This window comes from Staurois parvus, unplaced genomic scaffold, assembly GCF_062004578.1.
Source record: "Staurois parvus isolate SC_StPar_1 unplaced genomic scaffold, SC_StPar_1.0 ptg000165l, whole genome shotgun sequence".
NCBI lineage: Eukaryota > Metazoa > Chordata > Amphibia > Anura > Ranidae > Staurois > Staurois parvus.
In genome coordinates, this window is record NW_028317961.1 from 2,853,624 (window position 1) to 2,879,615 (window position 25,992).

Below are 25,992 nucleotides of genomic sequence, written 5' to 3' on the forward strand. Positions count from 1 at the left end.
TCTGTCTGTCCCTGAGTAACAATTCTCTGGCACTCAGTAACAATTCTGTCTGTCCCTGAGTATGAATTCTGTGGCCCTGAGTAACAATTCTGTGTCTGTGCGAGTAACAATTCTGTGTCTGTGCAAGTAACAATTTTGTGTCTGTGCGAGTAACAATTCTCTGGCACTCAGTAACAATTCTGTCTGTCCCTGAGTAACAATTCTCTGGCACTCAGTAACAATTCTGTCTGTCCCTAAGTAACAATTCTCTGGCACTCAGTAACAATTCTGTCTGTCCCTGAGTATGAATTCTGTGGCCCTGAGTAACAATTCTGTGTCTGTGCGAGTAACAATTCTGTGTCTGTGCAAGTAACAATTTTGTGTCTGTGCGAGTAACAATTCTCTGGCACTCAGTAACAATTCTGTCTGTCCCTGAGTAACAATTCTCTGGCACTCAGTAACAATTCTGTCTGTCCCTAAGTAACAATTCTCTGGCACTCAGTAACAATTCTGTCTGTCCCTGAGTATGAATTCTGTGGCCCTGAGTAACAATTCTGTGTCTGTGCGAGTAACAATTCTGTGTCTGTGCAAGTAACAATTTTGTGTCTGTGCGAGTAACAATTCTCTGGCACTCAGTAACAATTCTGTCTGTCCCTGAGTAACAATTCTCTGGCACTCAGTAACAATTCTGTCTGTGCCTGAGTAACAATTCTCTGGCACTCAGTAACAATTCTGTCTGTCCCTGAGTATGAATTCTGTGGCCCTGAGTAACAATTCTGTGTCTGTGCGAGTAACAATTCTGTGTCTGTGCAAGTAACAATTTTGCGTCTGTGCGAGTAACAATTCTCTGGCACTCAGTAACAATTCTGTCTGTCCCTGAGTAACAATTCTCTGGCACTCAGTAACAATTCTGTCTGTCCCTGAGTAACAATTCTCTGGCACTCAGTAACAATTCTGTCTGTCCCTGAGTAACAATTCTCTGGCACTCAGTAACAATTCTGTGTCTGTGCGAGTAACAATTCTGTGTCTGTGCAAGTAACAATTTTGTGTCTGTGCGAGTAACAATTCTCTGGCACTCAGTAACAATTCTGTCTGTCCCTGAGTAACAATTCTCTGGCACTCAGTAACAATTCTGTCTGTCCCTGAGTAACAATTCTCTGGCACTCAGTAACAATTCTGTCTGTCCCTGAGTATGAATTCTGTGGCCCTGAGTAACAATTCTGTGTCTGTGCGAGTAACAATTCTGTGTCTGTGCAAGTAACAATTTTGTGTCTGTGCGAGTAACAATTCTCTGGCACTCAGTAACAATTCTGTCTGTCCCTGAGTAACAATTCTCTGGCACTCAGTAACAATTCTGTCTGTCCCTGAGTAACAATTCTCTGGCACTCAGTAACAATTCTGTCTGTCCCTGAGTATGAATTCTGTGGCCCTGAGTAACAATTCTGTGTCTGTGCGAGTAACAATTCTGTGTCTGTGCAAGTAACAATTTTGTGTCTGTGCGAGTAACAATTCTCTGGCACTCAGTAACAATTCTGTCTGTCCCTGAGTAACAATTCTCTGGCACTTAGTAACAATTCTGTCTGTCCCTGAGTAACAATTCTCTGGCACTCAGTAACAATTCTGTCTGTCCCTGAGTAACAATTCTCTGGCACTCAGTAACAATTCTGTCTGTCCCTGAGTATGAATTCTGTGGCCCTGAGTAACAATTCTGTCTGTGCGAGTAACAATTCTGTGTCTGTGCAAGTAACAATTTTGTGTCTGTGCGAGTAACAATTCTCTGGCACTCAGTAACAATTCTGTCTGTCCCTGAGTAACAATTCTCTGGCACTCAGTAACAATTCTGTCTGTCCCTGAGTAACAATTCTCTGGCACTCAGTAACAATTCTGTCTGTCCCTGAGTAACAATTCTCTGGCACTCAGTAACAATTCTGTCTGTCCCTGAGTAACAATTCTGTCTGTCCCTGAGAATGAATTCTGTGGCCCTGAGTAAGAATTCTCTGGCACTCAGTAACAATTCTGTCTGTCCCTGAGTAACAATTCTCTGGCACTCAGTAACAATTCTGTCTGTCCCTGAGTAACAATTCTCTGGCACTCAGTAACAATTCTGTCTGTCCCTGAGTATGAATTCTGTGGCCCTGAGTAACAATTCTGTGTCTGTGCGAGTAACAATTCTGTGTCTGTGCAAGTAACAATTTTGTGTCTGTGCGAGTAACAATTCTCTGGCACTCAGTAACAATTCTGTCTGTCCCTGAGTAACAATTCTCTGGCACTTAGTAACAATTCTGTCTGTCCCTGAGTAACAATTCTCTGGCACTCAGTAACAATTCTGTCTGTCCCTGAGTAACAATTCTCTGGCACTCAGTAACAATTCTGTCTGTCCCTGAGTATGAATTCTGTGGCCCTGAGTAACAATTCTGTCTGTGCGAGTAACAATTCTGTGTCTGTGCAAGTAACAATTTTGTGTCTGTGCGAGTAACAATTCTCTGGCACTCAGTAACAATTCTGTCTGTCCCTGAGTAACAATTCTCTGGCACTCAGTAACAATTCTGTCTGTCCCTGAGTAACAATTCTCTGGCACTCAGTAACAATTCTGTCTGTCCCTGAGTAACAATTCTCTGGCACTCAGTAACAATTCTGTCTGTCCCTGAGTAACAATTCTGTCTGTCCCTGAGAATGAATTCTGTGGCCCTGAGTAAGAATTCTCTGGCACTCAGTAACAATTCTGTCTGTCCCTGAGTAACAATTCTCTGGCACTCAGTAACAATTCTGTCTGTCCCTGAGTAAAAATTCTGTGGCCCTAATAACGTTTCTGTGGCCCTAAGTAACAATTCTCTGGCACTGAGTGAAAATTCTGTCTGTCCCTGAGTATGAATTCTGTGGCCCTAACTAGCGTTTCTTTGTCCCTAAATAACGATTCTGTGGCCCTCATTAACAAGTCTGTGTCCCTGAGTAATGGTTCTCTGTCCCTAAGTAACTTCTCTCTGTCCCCAATTCTCGTTTCTGTGGCCCTAACTCTGTCCCTGTCCCTAGTACAGAGCGGTCTGCCTCTGTTCAATGACTGCAGGCAAATGAAGATTTCCAAAATGGCCGCTATATATACCTCGACCATTACACAGTGCTGGCTGGCTGGCTGCTGATTGGCTGATGCGATCACATGTCGTTGAGGAATGCATTATGGGGCAGCGCGCCTTGTCTGCGCGCCTTCCCCGACATCCCCGCTCCGTCGCCGCACATGTCAGCCGCCATTTTCGGAAAAATTTCGATTCGCGCGTCCGAATTAGGCTGTTTTTCGGATTCGGCACGAATCGAAATTTTTCCGATATTCGACTCGAATTCCACTTCGGATACTTCGATTCGCTCATCTCTAGTTGCCGGCATTGGGAAGCTACAATTCATTGAGGACCCATGAATGCCAACATGTACTGTGACATACTGAAGCAGAGCACGATCCCTTCCCTTCAGTGAATGGGCCGCAGGGCAGTGTTCCAACATGATAACGACCCCAAACACACCTCCAAGATGACCACTGCCTTGCTAAAAAAGCTGAGGGTAAACGTGATGGACTGGCCAAGCATGTCTTTAGACCTAAACCCTATTGAGCATCTGTGGGGCATCCTCAAATGGAAGGTGAAGGAGCTCAAGGTCTCTAACATCCACCAACTCCGTGATGTCGTCATGGAGGAGTGGAAGAGGACTCCAGTGGCAACCTGTGAAGCTCTGGTGAACTCCAAGCCCCAGAGGGTTAAGGCAGTGCTGGAAAATAATGGTGGCCACACAAAATATTTACACTTTGGGCCCAATTTGGACATTTTCACTTAGGGATGTACTCACTTTTGCTGCCAGTGGTTTAGACATCAATGGCTGTGTGTTGAGTTATTTTGAGGGGAAAGCAAAATTACACTGTTATACAAGCTGTACACTCACTACTTTACATTGTAGCAAAGTGTCATTTCTTCAATGTTGTCACATGAAATTATATAATAAAATATTTACAAAAATGTGAGGGGTGGACTCACTTCTGTGAGATACTGTACTTGCGGAAGATTCCTACAGTTGAGATCGGGCTAATGCCAATTCCGTGAGGACATGCAGTGTTGGAGATCGTTTGTGTGCCATCTCCAGAAGTCAGAGTTTCTGCACTGCAGTGGTGATAGAAGAAGAATGTTCTCTCTTCATCTGTGTACCCAGTTGAATGAAAGTTCCACGCAAGACTGATTTTAAAGCCTCCCATTGAAATGGGAGAGAAGTAGTGTCGGCAGCATGATCCATCATAAAATTAGAAATGGCCTCAGAGATGTGGGCCACACAGTCTTCATTCGCCAAGAGCGAGTCGTTTAATCACCAGGTCCTCTCTCTCACTGGGTTAGAGGGTGGTGAGAAGGTCAGGTAGATCAGGGATTGGCCAAACCACACCCTATTGTCTATGTTGCATTCTGGTGAGCAATCCAGGCAGCCATGATCCACTAAAAAATAGTTGATACAACTGTAAGAGAGGTGAACCAGGGAAAGATAACTGTAGTTTTGAGTTTTAGGATGCAAGACCCTCCATGTGTCAACCAAACTCATAATAGAATGCACGTTTTAAAGTCTGTAACCTAGAAAAGGAGGTAGATGATCTCGACGTGCAGGAGTCTAGAAGTGGGTCTAGGGTGAGGTTGAAATCCCCTCCCAAAATAAGTTTCCCTTCAGTAAACTCAGACAACACCTTCGGAGCATAGTTGGGGCTTGATCAGCATTAGGGAGATACAAATTGGCAACCGTGTATTTAGTACCCCAGATAAAAAATTTTACAAAAAGATTTCTCCCCTGTGGGTCAGATAGGTGATCTAAGAATTCGATGGGGAGCATTTTGTGGATTGCAATTGAGACACCCTTGGCTATTTGGTCAGGGTTGGTGCTGTGGAACCATCTATTAAAATACCTGTTGGAGCAGGAAGGTGTGGATCCAGTTCGAAAATGTGTCTCTTGTAGCAGAAGCACGTGGACCTGTTGTTTATGCATTTGGTATAGTGTTTGTCCCTGTTTAGAAGCAATGTTATTATTATTATACAGGATTTATATAGCGCCAACAGTTTGCGCAGTGCTTTACAAAATGAAGGTAGACATTACAGTTACAATACAATTTGATACAAGAGGAAACAGAGGGCCCTGCTCGTTAGAGCTTACAATCTAGGAGGAAGGGTTGAGTGATACAAAAAGTAATAGCTGTGGGGGGGGATGAGCTGATGGAGGAAATAAATTGTGGTTTACTAGGTAGAAGTAGGATAGACTTCTTTAAAGAGAAAGGTTTTCAGGGATCGTCTAAAGGTGGATAGATTAGGAGACAGCCGGACAGATTGAGGTAGAGAATTCTATAGGATGGGAGAAGATCGATAGAAGTCCCGGAGGTGAGCATGGGAGGAGGTGACATGGGAACTAGAGAGCAGAAGGTCTTGGGAGGATCGAAGAGACTGGTTTGGTTGATATTTTGAGACCAGGTTGGTTATGTAGCTGGGGGTAGAGTTGTGGATGGCTTTGTAAGTTGTTGTTAGTATTTTGAATTTTATTCGTTGAGCGAGTGGAAGCCAGTGGAGGGATTGGCAGAGAGGGGTAGCAGACACTGAACGGTTGGTAAGGTGGATGAGCCTAGCAGCAGTATTCATGATGGACTGGAGGGGGGATAGCCTATGTAAAGGTAAGCCAATGAGTAGGGAGTTGCAGTAGTCGAGTCGAGAGATTACCAGGGAGTGAATTAGGAGCTTTGTGGTATCATTGGTTAAAAAGGGGTGTATTCTGGAGATGTTGTGGAGGTTGAGGCAACATGATTTGGACAGGGATTGGATGTGGGCCTGAAAGGATAGTTCAGAATCCAGGGTTACCCCTAGCACCTTGGCATGCAGGGATGGGTTGGTAGTCGTGCTATTGATCCTGACTGAGAAGTCAGGGGAAGAGGCACGTGGGGGAAGAAATATTATGAGTTTTGGATAGATTGAGTTTTAGGAAGTGGAGTGACATCCAGTCTGATATGCCTGTTAGTAAATCGGTAATACGTGTGGAAACTGATGGGGTGAGCTGAGGAGTAGAGAGATAGATTTGTGTGTCATCAGCATAGAAATGGTATTGGAAACCATGGGAAGCTATCAGCTGACCCGAGGAAGAAGTGTAGATAGAGAATAGGAGAGGTCCAAGGACAGAACCTTTGGGGACCCCGACAATAAGGAGTAGGAGAGGAAGAAGTAGAGTTGTAAGTGACACTGAAGGTGCAGTGAGATAGGTAAGATTCAAACCAACGGAGAGTATAGTCACGGCGACCAAGTAAATAAAGTTTTTTTTTGAGGAGGGGGTGGTCAACTGTGTCAAAGGCAGCGGAGAGGTCCAGCAAGAGTACAGAATAGTGACCATTGGTTTTAGCGGTTAGTAAGTCTTTTTTGAGTTTCAGGAGAGCAGTTTCTGTGGAGTGTTGTGGGCGAAATCCAGACTGAAGGGGATCGAGAAGGTTATTTTCAATAAGGTGGCAGCTCAGCCGGTAGTAGACTGACATTCAAGGAGTTTGGAGGCAAAAGGGAGTAAGGAGATGGGTCTTAGGTTGCCAAGATTGGCGGGGTCCAGTGAGGCTTTTTTAAGTATGGGGGTGACTAGCGCATGTTTTAGAGAGTTTGGGAAGATGCCAGTAGAAAGGGAGAAATTGAAGATATGAGTTAAAGAATGAAGGATAGAGCCAGAGGGTGACCGTAGTATTTGCAAGGGAACAGGGTCCAGGGGGCAGGTGGTTAGGTGGGCTTTAGAAAACAGTTTACCAACCTCCTCTATAGAAGCTGGGTTAAAAAAGGGAAGTATAGATTGTGCAGGTGGACAAGGAGCAAGGGAGATATCTGTACAGTGGAGATCTCATCACAAATTGTATCAATCTTCATTTTGAAGTGATTAGCAATCTCCTGGGCAGTGAGCAAGTTAGTGGGTGAAGGTAGAGAAGGACGAAGTAGAGAGTTAAAGGTAAAAAAGAGTTGATGGGGATTGTGTGAGAGGGTGTTAATGAGAGTGATAAAATAGGTCTGCTTGGCAGTGTGGAGACAAGAATTGTATTTTTGAAGGGCAGATTTATATTGGTCGAAGTCTTGCTGGGTCTTAATTTTATGCCATAAACGCTCAAGAGCATGGCTACGTGTTTTGAGGCATCTGGTGTTGTCTGTTTGCCAGGACTGTAGCAGTCGGAGCCTAATTCTGTGTGTAGTGAGGGGGGCAAATGTGTCCAGTGTGGATGACAGTGAACTATTGTAGACAGAAATGGCCAGGTTGGGGCAGGACAGGGCTGAGATTTTGTCATAGAGACAATCTGTTGCCGAAAAAAGAAGAGAAGGGTTAAGATAACGAAGGTTTCTACAGGTAACTGTTTGGTAGTTTGAAGACAAGGAGGAGGAAGCCAAGGAGAGAGTGAAGCTAATAAGGGAGTGATCAGAGAGAGGAAGAGGAAAATTGGTGAGGTTGCAAGTAGTGCATCGGTAGGAGAATACAAGGTCAAGGTAGTTACAATTCGAGTGAGTAGAAGCATGTGTCCATTGTTTTTAGGTCAAAAGAAGTGGTTAGGCTCAGAAGTTTAGAGATAGCAGGAGTGTTAAAATTAACAGGGATGTTGAAGTCACCAAGAATGATAGTGGGAATTTCAGAAAAGGGAAAGTAAGGCAGCCAGGCAGAGAAGTCTTCAAGGAAGCTTGATACCGGTGCAGGAGAATGATAGATCACAGCAATTCTTAAAGAAACTGAAGAGAACAGACGAATACAGTGAACTTCAAATGAGGAGCGGGACAGAGAGGGAGGTGAATGGAGGTCATTGACATTATAAGAGCAAAATTTCAACTTCGGATGGGAAACCAGGGTGTGAGCCATGGTGGAGCGAGGAAGAAAACTACTATAAAAAAGTGAAAAATCATAAGGGGAAAGGAACAGGAGAAAGAAAGGGGAAAGAGGAGGAGAAAGAAAAAAGAGGGGAAAGGGGTAAAAAGAGCAGGGCAAGGAGAAACAAAGGAAAAAGTAGAAAACAGACTACGAAAGAAAAGAGGGACACAGGTGAGAGCAGAGGAAAACAGCTAGAGATAATTGGACACTTGTCAGAGATGTCACAAGGGTATCTAAAGTGCCTGCAGCACAGAACGTGGTATGAAATATCACAAAGTAGGCACAACTGTGCCTGTCCTATGGAGGAGGAGAGGTCAAATCTGGAAAGGTCTGAGATGTGTTCCCAACATAATTATCATAAACTGCAAGATACCCATATTGAATTACATTTTTATATAATAAGGATAGAAAAACACACATAAGGCTCTAGGCGTCAAACCACATAAAAACAAAACATTATAAAATGGAGTAGGTGAACCATAGTGCTAGAGGCACAATATGAGAACCAGGGATCCCTGCCAGGGAAAAAAAGGGGCGGCCTTCCATAGTAAGGATGGGTCAGTGAGGGAAGGAAATCCCCACGGAGCCATTCGCATGGAACAAAAAAAAGGGGGGGTGGAGGTTCAATAGCTATGGAAAACAGGGCCTCAGGATGTGAGAACAACAAAGGAAAATATAACATTGGTGGATGTCCTCAGTCAGGCCCCTCCCGGTGACACCCTCCATGGGTATTTAGCTGTTGGCGATGTTAATAGGTTAGATGATAAAACCCAGTAAATGGTGGGGGGCCAAGAGGACCCCACTCTAGAAATTGCAGAGGATGTCAGAGGTCAGGGGGTGACTGGGGACAATACCAACAGCATAGGCATAACTATAATCAGAGGCCTCTCAATACCCTGGCCAAATGAACCCAATAATGAAAGGCGTGTGAGGAGCTTACACTTGACACAGACATGTAGTGCAAGTTGAGAAGGTCTCTACATATAGAGATGATTCGCACAGCTCACTGCGAACATGTAAGTCGATCCTCGGGCGATCAGGTTGATAGGGTGCAACTTCAACGGAGTGTGAGTGAGACCTAGGGCACCTGTGGCATTGTGGAAGAGGGGCCAATCCAGGGAGACGATGTCGATCATCTGGAGGGTCCAGCCAGTTGGGAATGTCAACAGGATCTTGCTCAAGGAACAGGAAAAAATCAGATAGTTTGTCTGGGTCTGATAACGTAAATTTAAGATCTCCACGGGTGCCCCTAATGCTGAATGGGTGACCCCAGGTATGAGTGGCTCCAGGTCAGTGGATAAGATCCAGTAAGGGCTTGACCACCTGTTGCATGTATAGAGTGGGTTTGGGTAGGCCAGGGTAAAGATGGATTGAGGTGCCATCAAAATCTACCTGACCTGAACACCAGGCCTTGCACATAATGTCCTCTTTCAAGGTGTAATAATGTACTTGGCATAGGACGTCTCTCGGGCAGATCATACAGGTATTGTTGGGTCCCCCCATTCTGTGAACCCTATCTAGTTCTATGGGCGATATAGCGTCTCTGCCCAGGACCTGGTTAAGGATGGTAATAATGGTAGGTTTCAGGTGTGATCCTGAAGTCACCTCTTGGACACCCTGTAGCCATATGTTATTTCTGCAACTTCTATTTTTACTGTCCTCTATGTGGAGCTAATACTGGCTGAGGTGTGAGGTGGAGGCTGTTTCTAGAACCCGAATCCAGCAGGCATGGTCCTCCTGGGTGGTAGTCAGTGCCGAGATGGCAGAGTTGGAGGTCGATACTTGCTGTTTTAAAGCACATCCAGTTCCCAGTAGAGGGAGAATTCCAGTTTAGAAGCCCAGGAGTCAAAGTCTGCCTGAAACGCAAAAAGGAGGGCCCGCAGTCTCTGAGCTAGTCGACTCCCCTGTGGCCAATCGTAGAGGCAGAGAGGAGCCGTTAGAGTGGGACTCATGCAGAGACTGGATGGGGTCTCCATCTATAGCAGATGCTTCGGATCGAGTGACCGGCAAGTCTGGGGTGGTGTCTTAGCCAGCCGGAGCAGTTGTGGAAGCCGAAAAGGTAGGGCACAGTTTGGCTGGAGTACAACCAAGCGCAATCTTGTCCTTGATGGCCTGGGTATGTGAGGGGGCTGTGCAGAGCAAATGGAGTTGAATGGAGCTCTGGTGTGGCTTGGTAGAAGTTGCAGAATGAAATGACCTGGCAAATTCTTATATCTCTTGGGGACTCTATTGGTGAATCTTCATATTTGCTGTAGTCATTTTGAGGTGTTCTCACTCTTCCTGTTGGATTTTACATTTATTTCATGTTACAGAAATAGCAACAGGACATGCTAGAAGAAAAGGAGGACAGGATCACCCAAAACAATTGGGTGGACAAGTACACAACTGGAAATTACAGTAAGAAGGTCTAAATGTTGAGGTATCAAAAACTGGTTATGGACAGGATCCACCTATGACTAAATTATCACTTCTGTGTAGACAGAAACTTTAATATACAACAGTTATAGCAGGATGTCATTAAAAGTTATTTTGATGAGAAAAAAATTGTAATTGTTATATTCTGGCCCTGTAAGCCATAAAAAATAAAAACAAGTTGTTTTTTCATGATAAATAAGTGATTTTCTTGGAAAGTCTGGTGTAACTTCAACATAGAAATAGTTATTAAATTTCCTCTGTACAGTATTTGCCAATAGTTTTTAGAAATAGAGTGCATAGAAGTCTTGGCATTGTTAAATGACCTCATTTAGAAAACCACAGTGTCTTCATACTGTGAATCTCCACAGGATTGAAACTATTTAAGAGGACATGTGGAGTCATTTTATTTTTAAATCAGGATTTGACTGTATTTCCTTTGTAAATTTTCAAACAAAATATGTGCACATTTTATACTAGGTGTGTGCTGGCCAGTACATACACTACTGTAGTTGTGTTGCCTTGATTTACTTGAACATGCTGTTCTTTTCTGGAATGCATTGCCTAATGATGATAAGTTTTGTTGATCCTTACTAGTAATTAGACGTTCATCCTTCAGAAAAACTGGCGCTTCAAAAATTAGCTGCCCTTTTCCCCATTACCCAAGTAATTAGAATTTATTTGATTTCGTTGCACTTACACTCCAAAACATATAATTAAAGTGAATGATACTGAGCGCTAGTGCTTAGTTAGTAGAAATACAATTATTTTAGTCGTTCCCCTGATTACTGATGGTGACATTAATTACCACTGAATAAAGGCATCTGATAATTCCTCTTTTATTACAGTGCACCGTATGGTCAAATTAGTGGCAGAAAAGATTCCCTCAATTTCACCCGTGACTTGGCTATTTTTCAGAAAGATTAGCTAATTGTTATGGCATATATACTCATGGCAGCAGTCTCTCTAATATTGAGCTGTTTGACAAGCCAATGTAGCAGAACAGTGTTAACTCTGATAGAATGCATGGTGAATTGTTTAATAATCAGATGTAATTAAAATTCACCTCTCTCCCAGCTAAGGGAATGTTTTTTGACACCAGATTGCATCACATAGTGAAATCATGTACTGCCCAAATTATAGCAATGGAGTAGGCTGGTACAAGTCTGCTTTTATTAAATCCTTATAAAACCCCGGCTCAGTATCTGATTTAATTTTACCACTCCTACACTTTCCAAAATCACTTAATTATAAAATTCTGGTCCTTTCTGACCTTGTTCTTACACTTCATTTTTGTTGATGTCATCCCTCTTCTCATACTGCTCTCAGCATGTTCACCGTAACCACATGTGCACACATAACTGCCTTCTAGTGCTGACCCTCCTTTGATCAGTCTACACTCTACTGTACAGGGGAGGCTGATATCAAGACAAATTAATTCATTTATACAAGTTGTACTTTAAATAAAACTCATAATTTTATACTGAATGTGTAACTACATTAATTGGTGTTTATTTATATCATCCTGTAGTTCAGTTTTAAAGATTTTGGTCCCAGCTGTTTAATGGTCTTAGTACTTTTCACACATTATTCTTCCTGTAGCGCTACCCCTACAGGGGCCGTTTGATAATGCTTGTCTCCAATAATTGCTCTGACCTTGCAAGCCTCCTGACACCTCTGACACTCTGCGTTCAGACATATTTTAACAGCATAAAATAATAATGCAAGAGACGTGATTCTTTAGTGACACCTCTATATTAGGCTCATTCAAAAGAGTAGGCCACAGAATCAAGGCTTAGCAGGTACACCCCCAGTTAACACATAAAAGCAAAACAGTAAAAACATGGAAATTACCAAAAAGCAACGGTTAACAGATTGTATGCTCATATATGGTATGTTGTAAGTATGTAACTGCAACACCAGCAAGAGGGGGATGAAAAGGCTTGTTGACTTATCAGCTCCCTCTGGGCCACTTTCATCAAAATAGGGAATGCAAAGAATTATGTAAATGTAGCTCTACCCCCTTAGAAGTTGCTGAGCTTTGGGTCCCCCTATAGTCCTGCTCAGCCAGGCAACATACATTTCTTCAGACCTTGCACACTGGAGACAGTAAACAGCCCTAGTTTTATTAAGCGGTAATTAACTTTGTTTGGGTTGAGGGATGTATGGGATGCCCAAGGAAACTGCAACATGAGGACAAACTCCGTAGAAACTATGTACAAGTCCACAAACAAACATTCTCTTCTTGGAGAGCTCTCCAACCCTCCTGTTGTACCACCTTAGACCCCAGATGACATCTCCTCTTCACCCAGCTGCCTGAGGGAATCCCTGAGCAAGGAGGCCCAGAAACTGCCACTTTAAATCAACAGTCCTAGATGGGGGCTAGTCAGGTTGCCCACCATTATGCCCTCTCCCCTTATCTGGTCCAGGGGGTGTGGGATTACTCACTCAGCCCCTCCTGAAAGCTTGAGGGTTGGTGGCTGCCTTCAGGCCTTATACTGGGCTGGCTCCTTCCCTGCTTCCCAAACTGTTCTCTCTCTGGGGTTGGTTGAGACTGAGAGATCCTCCCATCTCCTGCCTGCAGGTAGGCCCCTCTGCTGGGCCCCCTCCCAGGCTCCATACTCCAGCCCTCACCGCATCTTCCTCCCGACACTACTCCTCCTGCTGATCAGGCTTTCTCATATTTAAGGGCTGTCCTGGCCCCATGACAAGCCTCCTGATTTGGGATTGGCCAAGATCAGCCCCTCCTCACCCCTCCCTAACCTGGCTGATTCATCCAATGCTGACTCACATCAGGCTGCTATCCAGCCTCAAGCAGAAAACCTATCTAGCTCCCCCTAGCTGACTAGAGGGGTGCTACATAAATATATATACAGTATTTACTCCACCATGAATGGTTATAGACACCCTAATTTGAATAACGATGGCTTAGATGCAAAGAGATTCCTTTAACTAGAAATAGCAACTTGAGTCCTGAGATGTTGAAAGTTCCTGATGTGATAGTAGCCTTTGTCTTCTGCCAGCAATGGTGGGGCCCATATACAGTAGTGAATAATGGTAATTCAATGAAGATAACAGATAGAATCTGGTAAGTGCTCAAAGCAAAGATCTCCTGGAGGTATAAAGGTATCAGCATGCAGTGTCTCTAGAGTGTTGGATATCCACCTGCTCCTAGGAAAAGGGTTTTTGTACAGGCTTCTTGGCTGTTCACAGAGAAGTGTAGAGTTACTGCCTGACAGCCTGTCAGTGCGGCAAGCAGAGACGACTGGCTAAAGACTGGATAGTGACAGTTCTGATGCAGAGAAGCTGATGTGATCAGCGTCACCGCTGTGCTGAACTGGTATGCAGAATCCCGCAGTAGTAGCCAGAAATCTGTTTTCGGAGGAGAAGGCAGTCCCCATGTGTTCAGCTCTAAATCTTGCACCAAGAGAACGAGCCAGTTCTTGATGTAGAATATATCTGCTCTCCCAGCAACCTTCTGGTTCCCCAGCTTTCTGGTGGTTGTAGTTCAATCAGCACTCAGAATTACAGTAAGTATTGGCGATAGGACTATGGGTCTCATGATCCTCTGCTGTCAGAAGAACTAGATTCACTCTGCCTACAGGAAGGGATGTACTGGGCACTAGGGGGAAAAAGAATTAACCTTTGGGCAGCACAGTGGCTAAATGCTTAGCACTTCCGCTTGGCAGTACTAGGGTCATTGGTTCAAATCCAAACCACGGCACCACCTGCCTGGAGTTTGCATGTTCTCCCTGTGCCTGTGTGGGTTTCCTCCGGGTACTCTAGTTTCCTCCCACCCTCCAAAGACATGTTGGTAGGTGAATTGGCTGCTGTCTAAACTGGCCCCAGTATGTGTATGTATGAATGTAAGTTAGGGACATTAAATTGTACTCCCCTTGAGGGTTAGTGACTGATGTGAATATGCACTATATAAATGTAAAGCACTGCATAAATATAAGTACTTGTAATAAATAAAAAAATAAATAAAACCATAGTCTCATCTGTAAATGTCCCTGAATGGCATACTGATATATCCAGCACCTACCTGCATCCAAAATGATTATTTAATTAATTTAGCAAAGTAGCTTCTGTTCTTTATGAATATAAATGATGAATGTGTTGGGAATACCACCAGAAAATCTAAGAAGATATCAGAAGAGATATCAGAAGCTGTCTAGTATAAACTTGGAGTGTTTGTCTCTACGTAAAATAAAAAATGTGCTTTATACCATCATGGCAAAACATGATGTTGTAATAATGATACACACATGTATCAGCTATGGCATTGCTGTTTTTGTAAATGTTTTTCTTACTGATAATATAAATTCCTATTTACTATAGAGTTATCTATTGTGGTATATATCAAAGCACACCATTATTGTCAAAAACCAAGATAGTATTGCCACATTCAGAAAACTGTTGGCTACAGTGTAAAGAAATGCCCATAACGAAAATAAAGAAAAAATAGTGCAGGGCATGCATGACTAGGCCCAGAGTGGGGAAGGAGGAGCAGAAAGGGTTAAGGTTAGCTCCAGGGGGTTTGTTTTGATAGTGGGGGTATCTGGTTGGTAGAGGTTGGTGTAGGTGGGGTTTGCTGCACCTTAGGGTGGGGGGTTCTGTGAGGGGGCGTCAGTTGAGCTGGACGTCAGGAGTGAGAGCTTCCCTCCCGCCCTCCCTGTTTTGGTGAGTATTGGGTCCCTCCAGGAAGAGGGGGGGTTATGTTGGTTCATGGGCGGTTGTTGGTCTTTGGAGGTGGTTGTTATCTTGGAAGGTAAAAAACAATGGTGTGGGACCCATCGGTGGTATGGGATGCCTGGGGAGATTTCCAGTTAACCAAGGCTTAACTGGAAGGTGGTGGTGCTGCACTGCGGACGGTATGGTTGTCTCCGAGCTGGTTTGTTGCAGCTAGAGGCCTAGTGTATATGGTTGTCCGCAGGTGCATTTCGGATCGTTTGGGGGTGCCTTCGAAGACCAACAACAATTCTTTGGGTTTCTGTTATAAGGAATGGTTGGTGTATTTAAACTTGAGTTGTTAATAAAAGGCCATGTTGGCCATTTACTCCAAAATTGGTGTCATGTTTTTTGTAAGTATAATTGGTTAAGGGGAAGGGGGGGGGTTGGTGCGGAATGGTAATGGTGGTAATGGGAAGTGGACAAGCCTATCTCTGGTGCAATAGTCAAGGAAATAAAGGCATGCTACAAAAAGCCTACCCTAAGTATTCCTTTTTATTTCATGTGTTAGATTTTTCTATTTTCATTTTTGTGACTCCTAGGTATATCATGTCATTAATCTTCTCATTTTCCTAACTAATGATTATTTTTCTCAACTTGATAACTGATTGCCCCTCATTACTTATTTTTCCAGCTTGTCAGGCTATACTGTGTCAGTGATTCTGCTTTTACTTTGTGCAAAAACTGCACTTTCAATACATCCATCCAATTTCCCTGCTAAAATATATTTGCTGTCAGGTATCTCATTCTCTGAATATCTTTCTGCACATGCATTTTTCATCTTTTTATCACATTTGCATCTCAGGCTTTAAGTTCTTATGTCCTTCAATATACTATGCAAAATGTAGGTCACTGCAAGAATTTTATTTAACAGTGATATTTTAATATTGCCATACATATCAGATGGAAAATCAAATGCGATATCCATTTATATTTTTCATCTTGATTAATTAGAGCCTTGTGATTGAATGGATACTAAAGGAAAACAATGCTTAAAGGGTAAGAGTAGTGTAATTGCAGTAAGTGCATATTATTGTGTTTTTATAATTTTGTAATTGTATTAAATATAAAGATTCGCAAATGAGCTTGCTGAGACATGATATCAGCCACAGGAGTAATGCATTATTGTCAATGAGTCAGCCAGTTCCTACATTTTGGGGAAAAAAAAGTATTATTTACAATATTAAATGGCATTGATAACATCAAATTGATGTCTTTCATGTGTTTATCTGGATATTATAAAGGCTCTAAATGCCCTATAAAGCCCTTAACAACCATTCTGATTTTCTCATACCTACCAAAAACAGTTCTAATATAAGCTAATTATTATAATAATTAATTTTTAACCTGCACTTGTGTGTATTATCTTGTATGTCCCTTCATTAGTAGGTAATTTTTCAGTTTCCAGTGCTGTGACTGACAAACAATTCCACAATTAATTATGGTCAGTGGCATTTTAAACCCTTCTTACACACACGCAAACACATACAACTTTTAGAAAATGACCCCATCATCATTGGTTGTTGGTGGTCCTTTAACCGCTTTAGTCCCAACACCATTTTAATACATTGCTGAGATTGGATGCTTTTAAACTACTATACTGGTGTGTGTACATTTCTTAAGCCAACTGTCAGTTTTCAGGTGGAAATGATACGTGCATCTATGAAATCGCAACGTGCTCCCCCTACCCCCTTTCCTATTACTGTCTGATGACAGCTGAGATTACAGCCATTCATTGGCACACTGGCTGCCCAAGTGTGTTTCTGAGCTTCCATTTATAAAAGGCAGTCCAGGAATACACATCTACCTCCCCACAAATATGGTTAACCAAGCATAGCTGAAGAACCTGAGACAGGTCAACTTGAAAAAGATAGCTTTAAAAGACTTGCCTATGTGCAGTTTAGAGCTTCCAGTCTACTTTTATTCATCACGGAAAACTACCATTGGAAGATTCCATTCAGTATAACAGAGATAAGATATTTTTTCAGCCTCCTGACTAAAAGCCAACTTGGTCTGTACTAGACATGTGTGGTTCGTTTAATTCTGAATCGAAATTCAGACAAATGTTTCATTATTTGGTTTTGTCCAAATTTCTGAATTACAAATGAATGTAACTGCTTCCCCGCTGCCCTATAGCAGAACTACTGCTACAGGGCGGCAGGGCTGCGCAAAATCACATATATATACATGATTTGCATTTCTGGGTGGAGGACGAATGCTTTGGCCTACTTGTGCCGCCATTGGTGGCTACAGATGTCAATCACTGGGTCCCGGACGGAGATTTCCTGCTGGCACCCAGCGATCACTGAGTAACACTGACAGAGGAGAGACCTGTGTGTAAAAACAATAAACAAACAGAAGTCGCTGCCATCTAAGTGAATCAATTTAATTAATATGGTTACCAAATGATGCCACATGAAATACCAGATCAGGCCACTGTTTACATTTGCTTAGTATGGTAACCAAGCCATTGTTTACAATTTGTTAACATGGTAGCCAAGCCATTGTTTACATTTGCTTACCATGGCAACCAAATGATGCCACAAAAATGCCAGCTTGGGGCATTGGTTAACCACTAGGGGACCGCCCACAGTACATTTACTGCAGCAAAGCGGCCCCTGTAGGCAGGATCACATTTCTAAACATCATCCTGTTTACATGGTAGGGGGCGCACGCAAGGCGCGTGACCGCCCTGCCCGCAGCACTGATTGCGACTGCGGGTGTCAATCAGCAGGTCGGGGCTGGTGATTACCCGCCGCGTCCCGGCGATTGCCAGCAAACACTGACACAAAGCAAAGCTGAATTGTTTTCAATGTAGTTCTGCTCCCTGTCAGTTTCCAGCACACTGTTCCGAAGTGCAGAGCTTAGCTTTCTGGAACACCATGTTCCTGTTAACAACACACCCCTCGCCCACTAGTAAAACACTCCCCTCACACAGTTAACCCTTTGATTGCCTAAAATGTTAACCCCTTCCTGCCCAGTGCCATTAGTACAGTTTCAGTGCTTTTTTTTTTGCACTGATCACTGTATTGCTGTCACTGGGGATGTCAGTGACCCCAAGTCAGTTCCCCGCCAGTGTCAGAATGTCCGCTGCAGTCCCGTCATAAGTCACTGATTGCTGCCATAAGTCACTGATTGCCGCCATAAGTCGCTGATCACCGCTATTAGTATACAAAAAAAATCCAATATCTATACTGCCATTTGTAAATGCTATAAATTTAACGTAAACCAATTAATTTACACATATTGGGATTTTTTTTAGCAAAGACAAGTCGTAGAATACATTTTGGCATACATTTATGATGAAATTTGATTTTTAAATTTTTTTACTGGACATGTTTTATAGCAAAAAGTCCAAAATATTGTTTTTTTTCTCAAAATTGTTTTTTTTTTTATAGCGCAAAACATAAAAAACGCACAGGTGATCAAATACCACCAAAAGAAAGCTCAATTCATAGGGAAAAAAGGATGTAAATTTAATGTTGGTGCAGCGTTGCATGACCGCGCAATTGTCAGTTAAAGTGACGCAGCGCCATAACACAAACCACTTATGTAACCGCTTCCTGACCGCCCTATAGCATAAATACTGCTACAGGGCGGCACAGATGCGCAAAATCACACATATATACAGTACATACGTGATTCACTCTCCCGTGGTTTTCACGTCCCTCCCAGACGGCTTCAGATTGCCCGTCAGTACACCAGTCATCACATTTAACCCCTCGATTGCCAGGGAGATGCTCATACACGATAAACCTCCATTGCTAGTATAGTGTCTGAACGGGTCAATATCTTTGATCAGATCAGCACTATACCAGCATTCACATTAGTATAGCGTCCCCAAAAATGCAGCGTTAGCGGGATCAGCCCCAGCACCTGCCAGCACCTGTGTTTAGCCCCTACGCTTACCCCCCCTTCTCCCCCAGCAAGTGCAGTGTCAGTAGATCACTGTCACTTGATACATTGCACACAAAACCGCAGTGTTCGCAGAATCACGTCTGATCTCTGTTAGCATTTTTGATGACTCTCATATGCAGCAGAGTGCCAATACTAGTGCCGCGCTACCTTTTGGTAAACTGGCGAGTATTAGTGGCCTAGTACATCCTGGTCTTTCACATACCTCTTAGATTGTAAGCTCCAAGGGGCAGTGCCATCCTAACCCTCTTGTATTGAACTATATTGTTGCTGTATTGTCTCCCGTTATATTGTAAAGCGCTGAGAAAACTGTTGGCGCTATATAAATCCTGTATAATAATACTAGCACTGCAGTATGACTTGGCGACATGGCAAGTCCCATAAGTGCAGTACAAGCTGGTGTGGTGACGAGCACAACCACCAAGAATTCGCACAGAGGCCCGTAGAGCCCCAAGTATCCTTCCGCATGTGCTTGCAAATCCCGCTTGGCAGCCTACAAATTCTGCAGCACCCATACTTCCCCCATTCACTGCCCAACCTGGAATTCAGGTGGAAATAGCAAATTTAACTACTCCCCTTGATTGTTTGGAGCTGTTTTTCACGGAAGATCTGTATGCATTGATTGTGAATCAAAGAATTTTATATGCACAGCAACCCAAATTCAAACCTTGCCAGACCATTCGCATGAAAACTCATTACAGTTTCCAAATTTAAATTTTTTTTGGACTTAACCCTCAACATGGGCATTACTATGGTAAGACCATAGGTCTCGGCCCATTCTGCTAAATCAGATGTGGAATCCCCATCCGGGGAGAGCCTGTCCATCTCAGTGTATTAAAATCCCCCATAATCAGGATGTTATCTATGGAATGAGTAGCCACTAGAGAAAACCTTATGAAACAGCCTAGGGGAAGTTGGAGGAGGAATATGCAGTCCCACCACAACAAATTCAAGACCTTCTGTCATAGCATGGAGCACAATGTACCATCCATCTGGGTAAAAATCCAAATGCAAAAGCCAGAAAGGCAATGACTTTCGGACCAAAATGCTAATCCCTCTAACAAAATTTGAAAAGCTGGAGTGGTAGTGATACCCCACCCAGGGCATTCTTAGTCTAAGGGTCTTACTACCCAAGAAATGGGTCTTTTGGAGGATGCATACTGTATATGTGGGCCATAAACCTTTAGGAAACAGAACACCAAAGATCTTTTAATAGGAGAATTTAACCCTCTTGTGTTCCAAGAGACCACTGCCAAATTAGCCATGGTATCAGGGTAGGAAATGTGGCATCACAAGGGAAGTAAGAACCAGGACCCAGAAAGAATGGTAACATGTCAACAGTCCTAATCACAGGATCACAGTGAGTATGAGATTGACCAATGTGTGCATTAGCAATAAAAAGCAGTAAAACAATGAACAACATAAACAGTCCCAACAAAAGTCCAAGGACACGTAAGTTGTTATGCCTATTTCGATTCTCGGCATCTTCTGCCCGAGACTCCAGGTACTTCACCTTGACCTTCAGCGTATGGAGGTCCGCTGAGTGGTCACTGCAGGTCCTCCACATCAGACGCCTGCTGCTCCACTGCCACCACGCGACCCAGGAAGGCGTCCAAGTCTTTCCTGATCAGGCCTATTTCCAGGTGGACATGGTACACTTTGGTTTCCAACATGGTCTGACACTGGGTAATTGCCTGCATAAATGCTTGGAAGTCATTAGACCGCTGTCGCTGCATCTTGCTCCTCCATTGTCGCCATGTTACACTGGGGAGTGGCAGTGGACATGGCCTCCACTTCCGGTATCTCTTTGGAGCCGGCGTTTGAGCGAGCCAGGCCAGCGTTATGACCCAGACGCATGTCCTTGGGTGCCCGGTAGTCAGAAGCACTGTGAATAGTAAAGAATGAGCCACTCGCACCAATCTGTCGGCAGGATAGCTAATCTGGACATCGGAGCCTCACGATCAAGCGTCCGCTCCCAGTTCTATCTTGGACATGCCCCCAGCCCTATTTAAATAGCCCAGCCCAGCTTCTATAGGTAGTGTCTTCCAGTAAGTTTCTCTAAGGCTGGCCATACATTATACAATTATCTGGAGATTTTTGGTTTAGATTTACCAAAAACCATATGAAAGGAGGACAAACCTAAACAACACTTTCAGTTGTATCCAATTAGGCCGGCCCTTGCACTACACAGTTGAAGGTAAATCTAAAGGAAATTGGGCAGAAAATTGGAAGATAATTGTATAACGTATGGCCAGCCTTAGTCCAGCTTCCATTAGGCCCTCATCCATAGCACCTGCAGAGGACTAACTGCAACAGTTCTGTATCACACAAATGTTGTCTGCCAGGGTAGAGGCCCCAGGGAAGAGACTCTGATCAGACCCTTCTAAACATTTATCTTCTCCCAGGAACACCTGGGTAGTCCTCCTAGGGATTGGCCAGAGTCCAAAAAAATATACGTAAGCTAGTGACTGATCCTCCTATACCATCTCTGAAACAGGCTTACAGAGGCAATCAGCCTCTAAGTTTAGGGTTGAACTTGATAAGACTTAACCAGCAAACCTGAGCTGGCTACAGCAAAGCTATACACTACATTTAGCCAGCCTAAATATAAACTGCTAAATACCTTTTCTCAGTATATAGCAGTCTTGTAACTTCTATCAGGGTCCAGCTGAGTACTGAATAAGTTTTCATTTTCGTCTCACTATCCTATGAGGCTGCATAAACCCTGACCCTCTGTCTGGACAGTGCTGATTGGCACTGTGTTGATCACATGCACCCTCCCACAGAAAAAAAAACCTCTCTAGCAATACACACTAAACTGAGCATGTGCAGAATGACTCCTAGAGCTCTGTAATATCAGCAGATGGATTGGGGATAGTAGAAGAAGGGGAGGATCAGAGAAAACAGGATCAAACAACCTTTTTACACGATTCTGAGGATTAAACCCTTAGTTTTCACAGTGAGTATAACAAGCATGCTTTACTGCATATACAGGCTGATTTTACTGATCTGGGTGTAGTAACACTTTAAGATAAAGCTCTGCAAGCTGAAGTTTGGGTGATCTAACTTGCAATTTTCCATTCAAGTCAATTAAAAGTAGTTCTTTCAAAAAAATCTTAACACAATGCACATGCATGCATGGCAATACACGCAAACACAACATGCATTCTTGTGCAAACAAGCTGTTGGAAACTCCATTAGCATTGAAACAAGAGTAGTGGTACCTGTGTCCACCATTACAAGTTTTCAACTGACTCAAAAGCCGTTAACTCATTAACGTTAGTATAATTAAAGAGACACTTCACCAGATCACAGTACAGTAAGGCCTCGTTCACACCATACGTGCAGGAAACTGATGCACAGATTTCACTTGCAGAGACATCAGTTTTCATGTGCGCTACAATGAGTTTTATACAAGTTGCAAATTCCTGCACAGAAAGAATCCAAACCTGATACTAGTATTGTGGTGTGAACAGGGCACATAGAGAACAATTGTTCTCTGCAGAATGCATGCAGAAAAACCGACATTTTATGATATGTATGAGCTCTAAGATTACAACAGAGCAACAGTATTGCCATAAGAGCAACAGTATTGCCATATTTCTCTTTATTTTTTCTTAATACCTGTATTTCTGTACCGGACCCCAGGCACCTGCTCTTCCCCTATCTTATTAATCTTGCTCTACTGGCAGGTTTTATCCAGTTTAAGTGACACTGAGAAACCTTCTGTCTGTAGCACTGTTACAATCTTAGCATTCAGCAAAAGTTCACATTCCTTGATAATTACTGTGTTGTAGTTATGACTAGGCACGAGGCATGTCAGGCTCTCTGTACAGAGACGTCTGCTTTTAGACAGAACACAGTGGAATTTAGCTGCAGCCTCTAGACCATTCTAGATCATTGGTGGTCATTGAGACTTTAGGACCCCCAACCTTCAACTTCACTCTACCAGAATCCTTTTCCTGCCTGTGTTTTTTCAGTGCTCCCCCTTCCCTACTGTAAATGAGATAAATATTTGGCATCATTTATGTGACAGACTGCCTAACACCCTGCCTGGGTGCATCCGGCTAACAGTGCCTCCTGCCCTCCAGACCCTTCCAGCAAACCAATAGCTAATACAAGCCCTTTACCCCAAGCATCATACACAGAGACTATGTTGAGGTAAAAAGCAAAGAAATCCCTTTTCTTGAACAGAAATAAAGATTTTTATACACTTCAAAATAGGGGCAGCCACCACATGAACAATAAAAGCAAATATGACACATGGAGGTAAACATCCCACAATGGTTAGGTAATGAGGTAAAGTTGACACCAGACTAATCACATCCAGACAGAAACAATAGGTTACTCAATTAACAATGGGAATTCACACCTAGAAGGCACATAGTGGGGAAATTACACAATGGGAGAAAGACACTTCACACCTAAACAGGATAGGAAAACCCAGGTACACTTTATAACAGTAAACACATAACAGATTACACAACAGCAAGAGACCCCAGCATCAGGTTGTTTGAGCCAATTATAATCTGATTTGAATCTATGAGTTTAGGAGTGGGTTGAAGCAGTCAGTGCTGTTTTGGGCTGTTAATTGTATACTCCAAATATCCAGGTCCTCCAGTCCTCAGAGTCTGTGTGTTTCTGGAAGGCATGGACTTAAATCCAAAGTAAAACTACTCCAAAAGGTCCCCCAGCTACACACCTCCCAAATAATAGAGCCACCTCAAATACCAGAGCCCATAGTCAGTAGGCAAGAGGCTAGCCTACAGTCCCGTCCAAAAACCCCTATCCCAGTTGGGTCCGTCAGAATTTACACTTATGATGGTTGTGATTGGTTGTGGTTCATTCTGGTTCTGTTTTTTGTCACTGTGAGTTCTTCAATGACAACCCAATCACAGTCTTTCAGGGCCACACTGGCATGTGTTTTCTACAGTGCTGTTCTGTTCATTAGGAGTCCTACTGTCCATGTTTTTTTTTCAGTACAGTGGTTTTCTGATAGTAATAATAAAGTTAAAATTAAATATAAATGATGCTCCAATGTAATCCAGCATAAATCACAACATGGGTGAAGTCATTGACCATATATTGATATCACCATATTTAGTCAGTAACATTGTCCAGAATTCCCAGCTGCTTTGTCTACATTCCAGCAGATGGGGATTGGACACATTTACCCAGTGAGTTTGGTGGTTCGCCGATAAATATGAAGCTTATCTCTTTTTATAAATATTGTATGTCCTTTAATGTTTTCATGCAGCCTGAATTCATTGGTCACATTGGTCAAAATTATTATTTGACTCTAAAAGCTATGTCTTTTTTTGCCAGAGCAGTCTTTATGAAAAAGTGATAAATAATGATAAAACAACTATTTCATCCCCAGGTTAGAACATGTTCCCCTTCCTCACACTGGCTATGATGATATCCATGTCAGGATGTTGGCCGCTCCAGTTAATCCTGCAGATGTTAACATGTTACAAGGTAGGCCCAACTGCTAAGTGAAATATTAACAGACAGACAAAATGGTGACATATTCATTTATGGTTAGGCTAGTTCTCTGTCTGCATGTCCTCTCTTCCCTGTCTGACAATGGATCATTGACTCAGTTATTGACTAAGCGTATCAGTGTATAACATTTCTGAGTTCCTATAGTTCGGCACTGATAATGTTTATGAAACACTGGTGAAGATGACTGAAGATTTTATTTTTTTTTGCTGACAGTTCATCTTTGTTGAAATTTTGCAGGAAATTATGGGATTTTACCCCCCTTACCCGCAGTAGGTGGCAATGAAGGAGTTGGGGAAGTAATAACAGTTGGCCATCAAGTACATAGCATAAAACCAGGACAATGGGTGGTTCCAATTGACTGTGGCTTTGGTGAGTTATTTAAATGTATTTGGAAATACATCTAAAATTGCATATCAATTCATGTTGTTACAGTGGATCTCCATGTTTAAATTGGCATTTCCTTGTTGTAACCCTTTGTACATTACATTGGGGCCCACATATTGTTGTTTTATTGCATTTAGGAATGACATACATAATCAGACAATATGGTTCTAGAGTTGGAGGAATTTGAACTCACCATCCCCTGTTCTGGACAAGTTTTGATTTAGTTCAGTTAATTTATACAATTGTGCTCAAAAGTTTGCATACCCTGGCAGATATTGTGAAATTTTCACATTGACATTAAAAATATGACTGTTCATGCCAAAAAAAAATATTTTCTATTTAAGGATAGTGATCATATGAAGCCATATATTGTCACACAGCTGTTTGGCTCCTTTTTAAATAAAAATGATAGCAGAAATCGCCCAAATGACCCTGATCAAAAGTTTACATACCCTGGAATGTTTGGCCTTGGTACAGACACACACGGTTAAAATGTCAATTAAAGGTTAATCTCCCACATCTGTGGCTTTTTAAATTGCAATTAGTGTCTGTGTATAAATAGTTGATGCGTTTGTTAGCTCTTACGTGGATGCATTATGTGTCAGGAGCGTCTAGTGCCCCTGATCTATCACAGCTGCTGGTCTCATTCCAGCATCCTGGTTTTGGCTGTGATACATTCTCTTTGTCTGTCAACCAGCAAAGTGATTAATGTGGCCAGTCTCTTTGTGGAGACCAAACCTGATTTAAGCCAGCCAAACCTGCAGTCTCATGCTTGTGATATTGCATTTTTAACACGTGTTGCAAGTTCCCTGTCTGTCCATCCTGCCCTGCTGTTCAGATTCCCTTGTTGATAACCTTGGATCAGATATCAACTACTCTCTGAACTCTGCCTGTCTTTTGAGTATGGATCTGACCCTGTCATTGAAACACTCTGCCTGTCTGTCAACCGCAAGTACCTGTTTGCTGTGCTCAGTTTTCTTCGTCCCTGGTTTGATAGCCAGGCACTATAGGATGGTGTATAAGTCCTGGGGGCAATCCGAGTACCGGTAGGCCTGTCTGCCTTATGGGAAAGAGAGCTGCTATTGGTGAAGAACACAGAAGTCAGCTATAGTGCCTGACCACCTGCATTAGGGGTAGGTGTGGCACTAAGCAGGCTAGGTACTAAACTATGGGGAGCAGAAACAACCTGTCAAA

General features: G+C 42.9%; 1 protein-coding gene across 1 annotated transcript in view; it reads left to right on the plus strand.

The window, feature by feature from the left end:
- Positions 1-25,992, plus strand: part of LOC149462834 (enoyl-[acyl-carrier-protein] reductase, mitochondrial-like) — a 107,842-nt gene that overhangs the window by 21,959 nt on the left and 59,891 nt on the right. The window contains exons 2-3 of the mRNA XM_089676137.1: positions 24,290-24,387; positions 24,652-24,783. Coding sequence (XP_089532263.1) covers positions 24,290-24,387; positions 24,652-24,783 — 230 coding nt within the window. The remainder of the gene's footprint in view (positions 1-24,289; positions 24,388-24,651; positions 24,784-25,992) is intronic.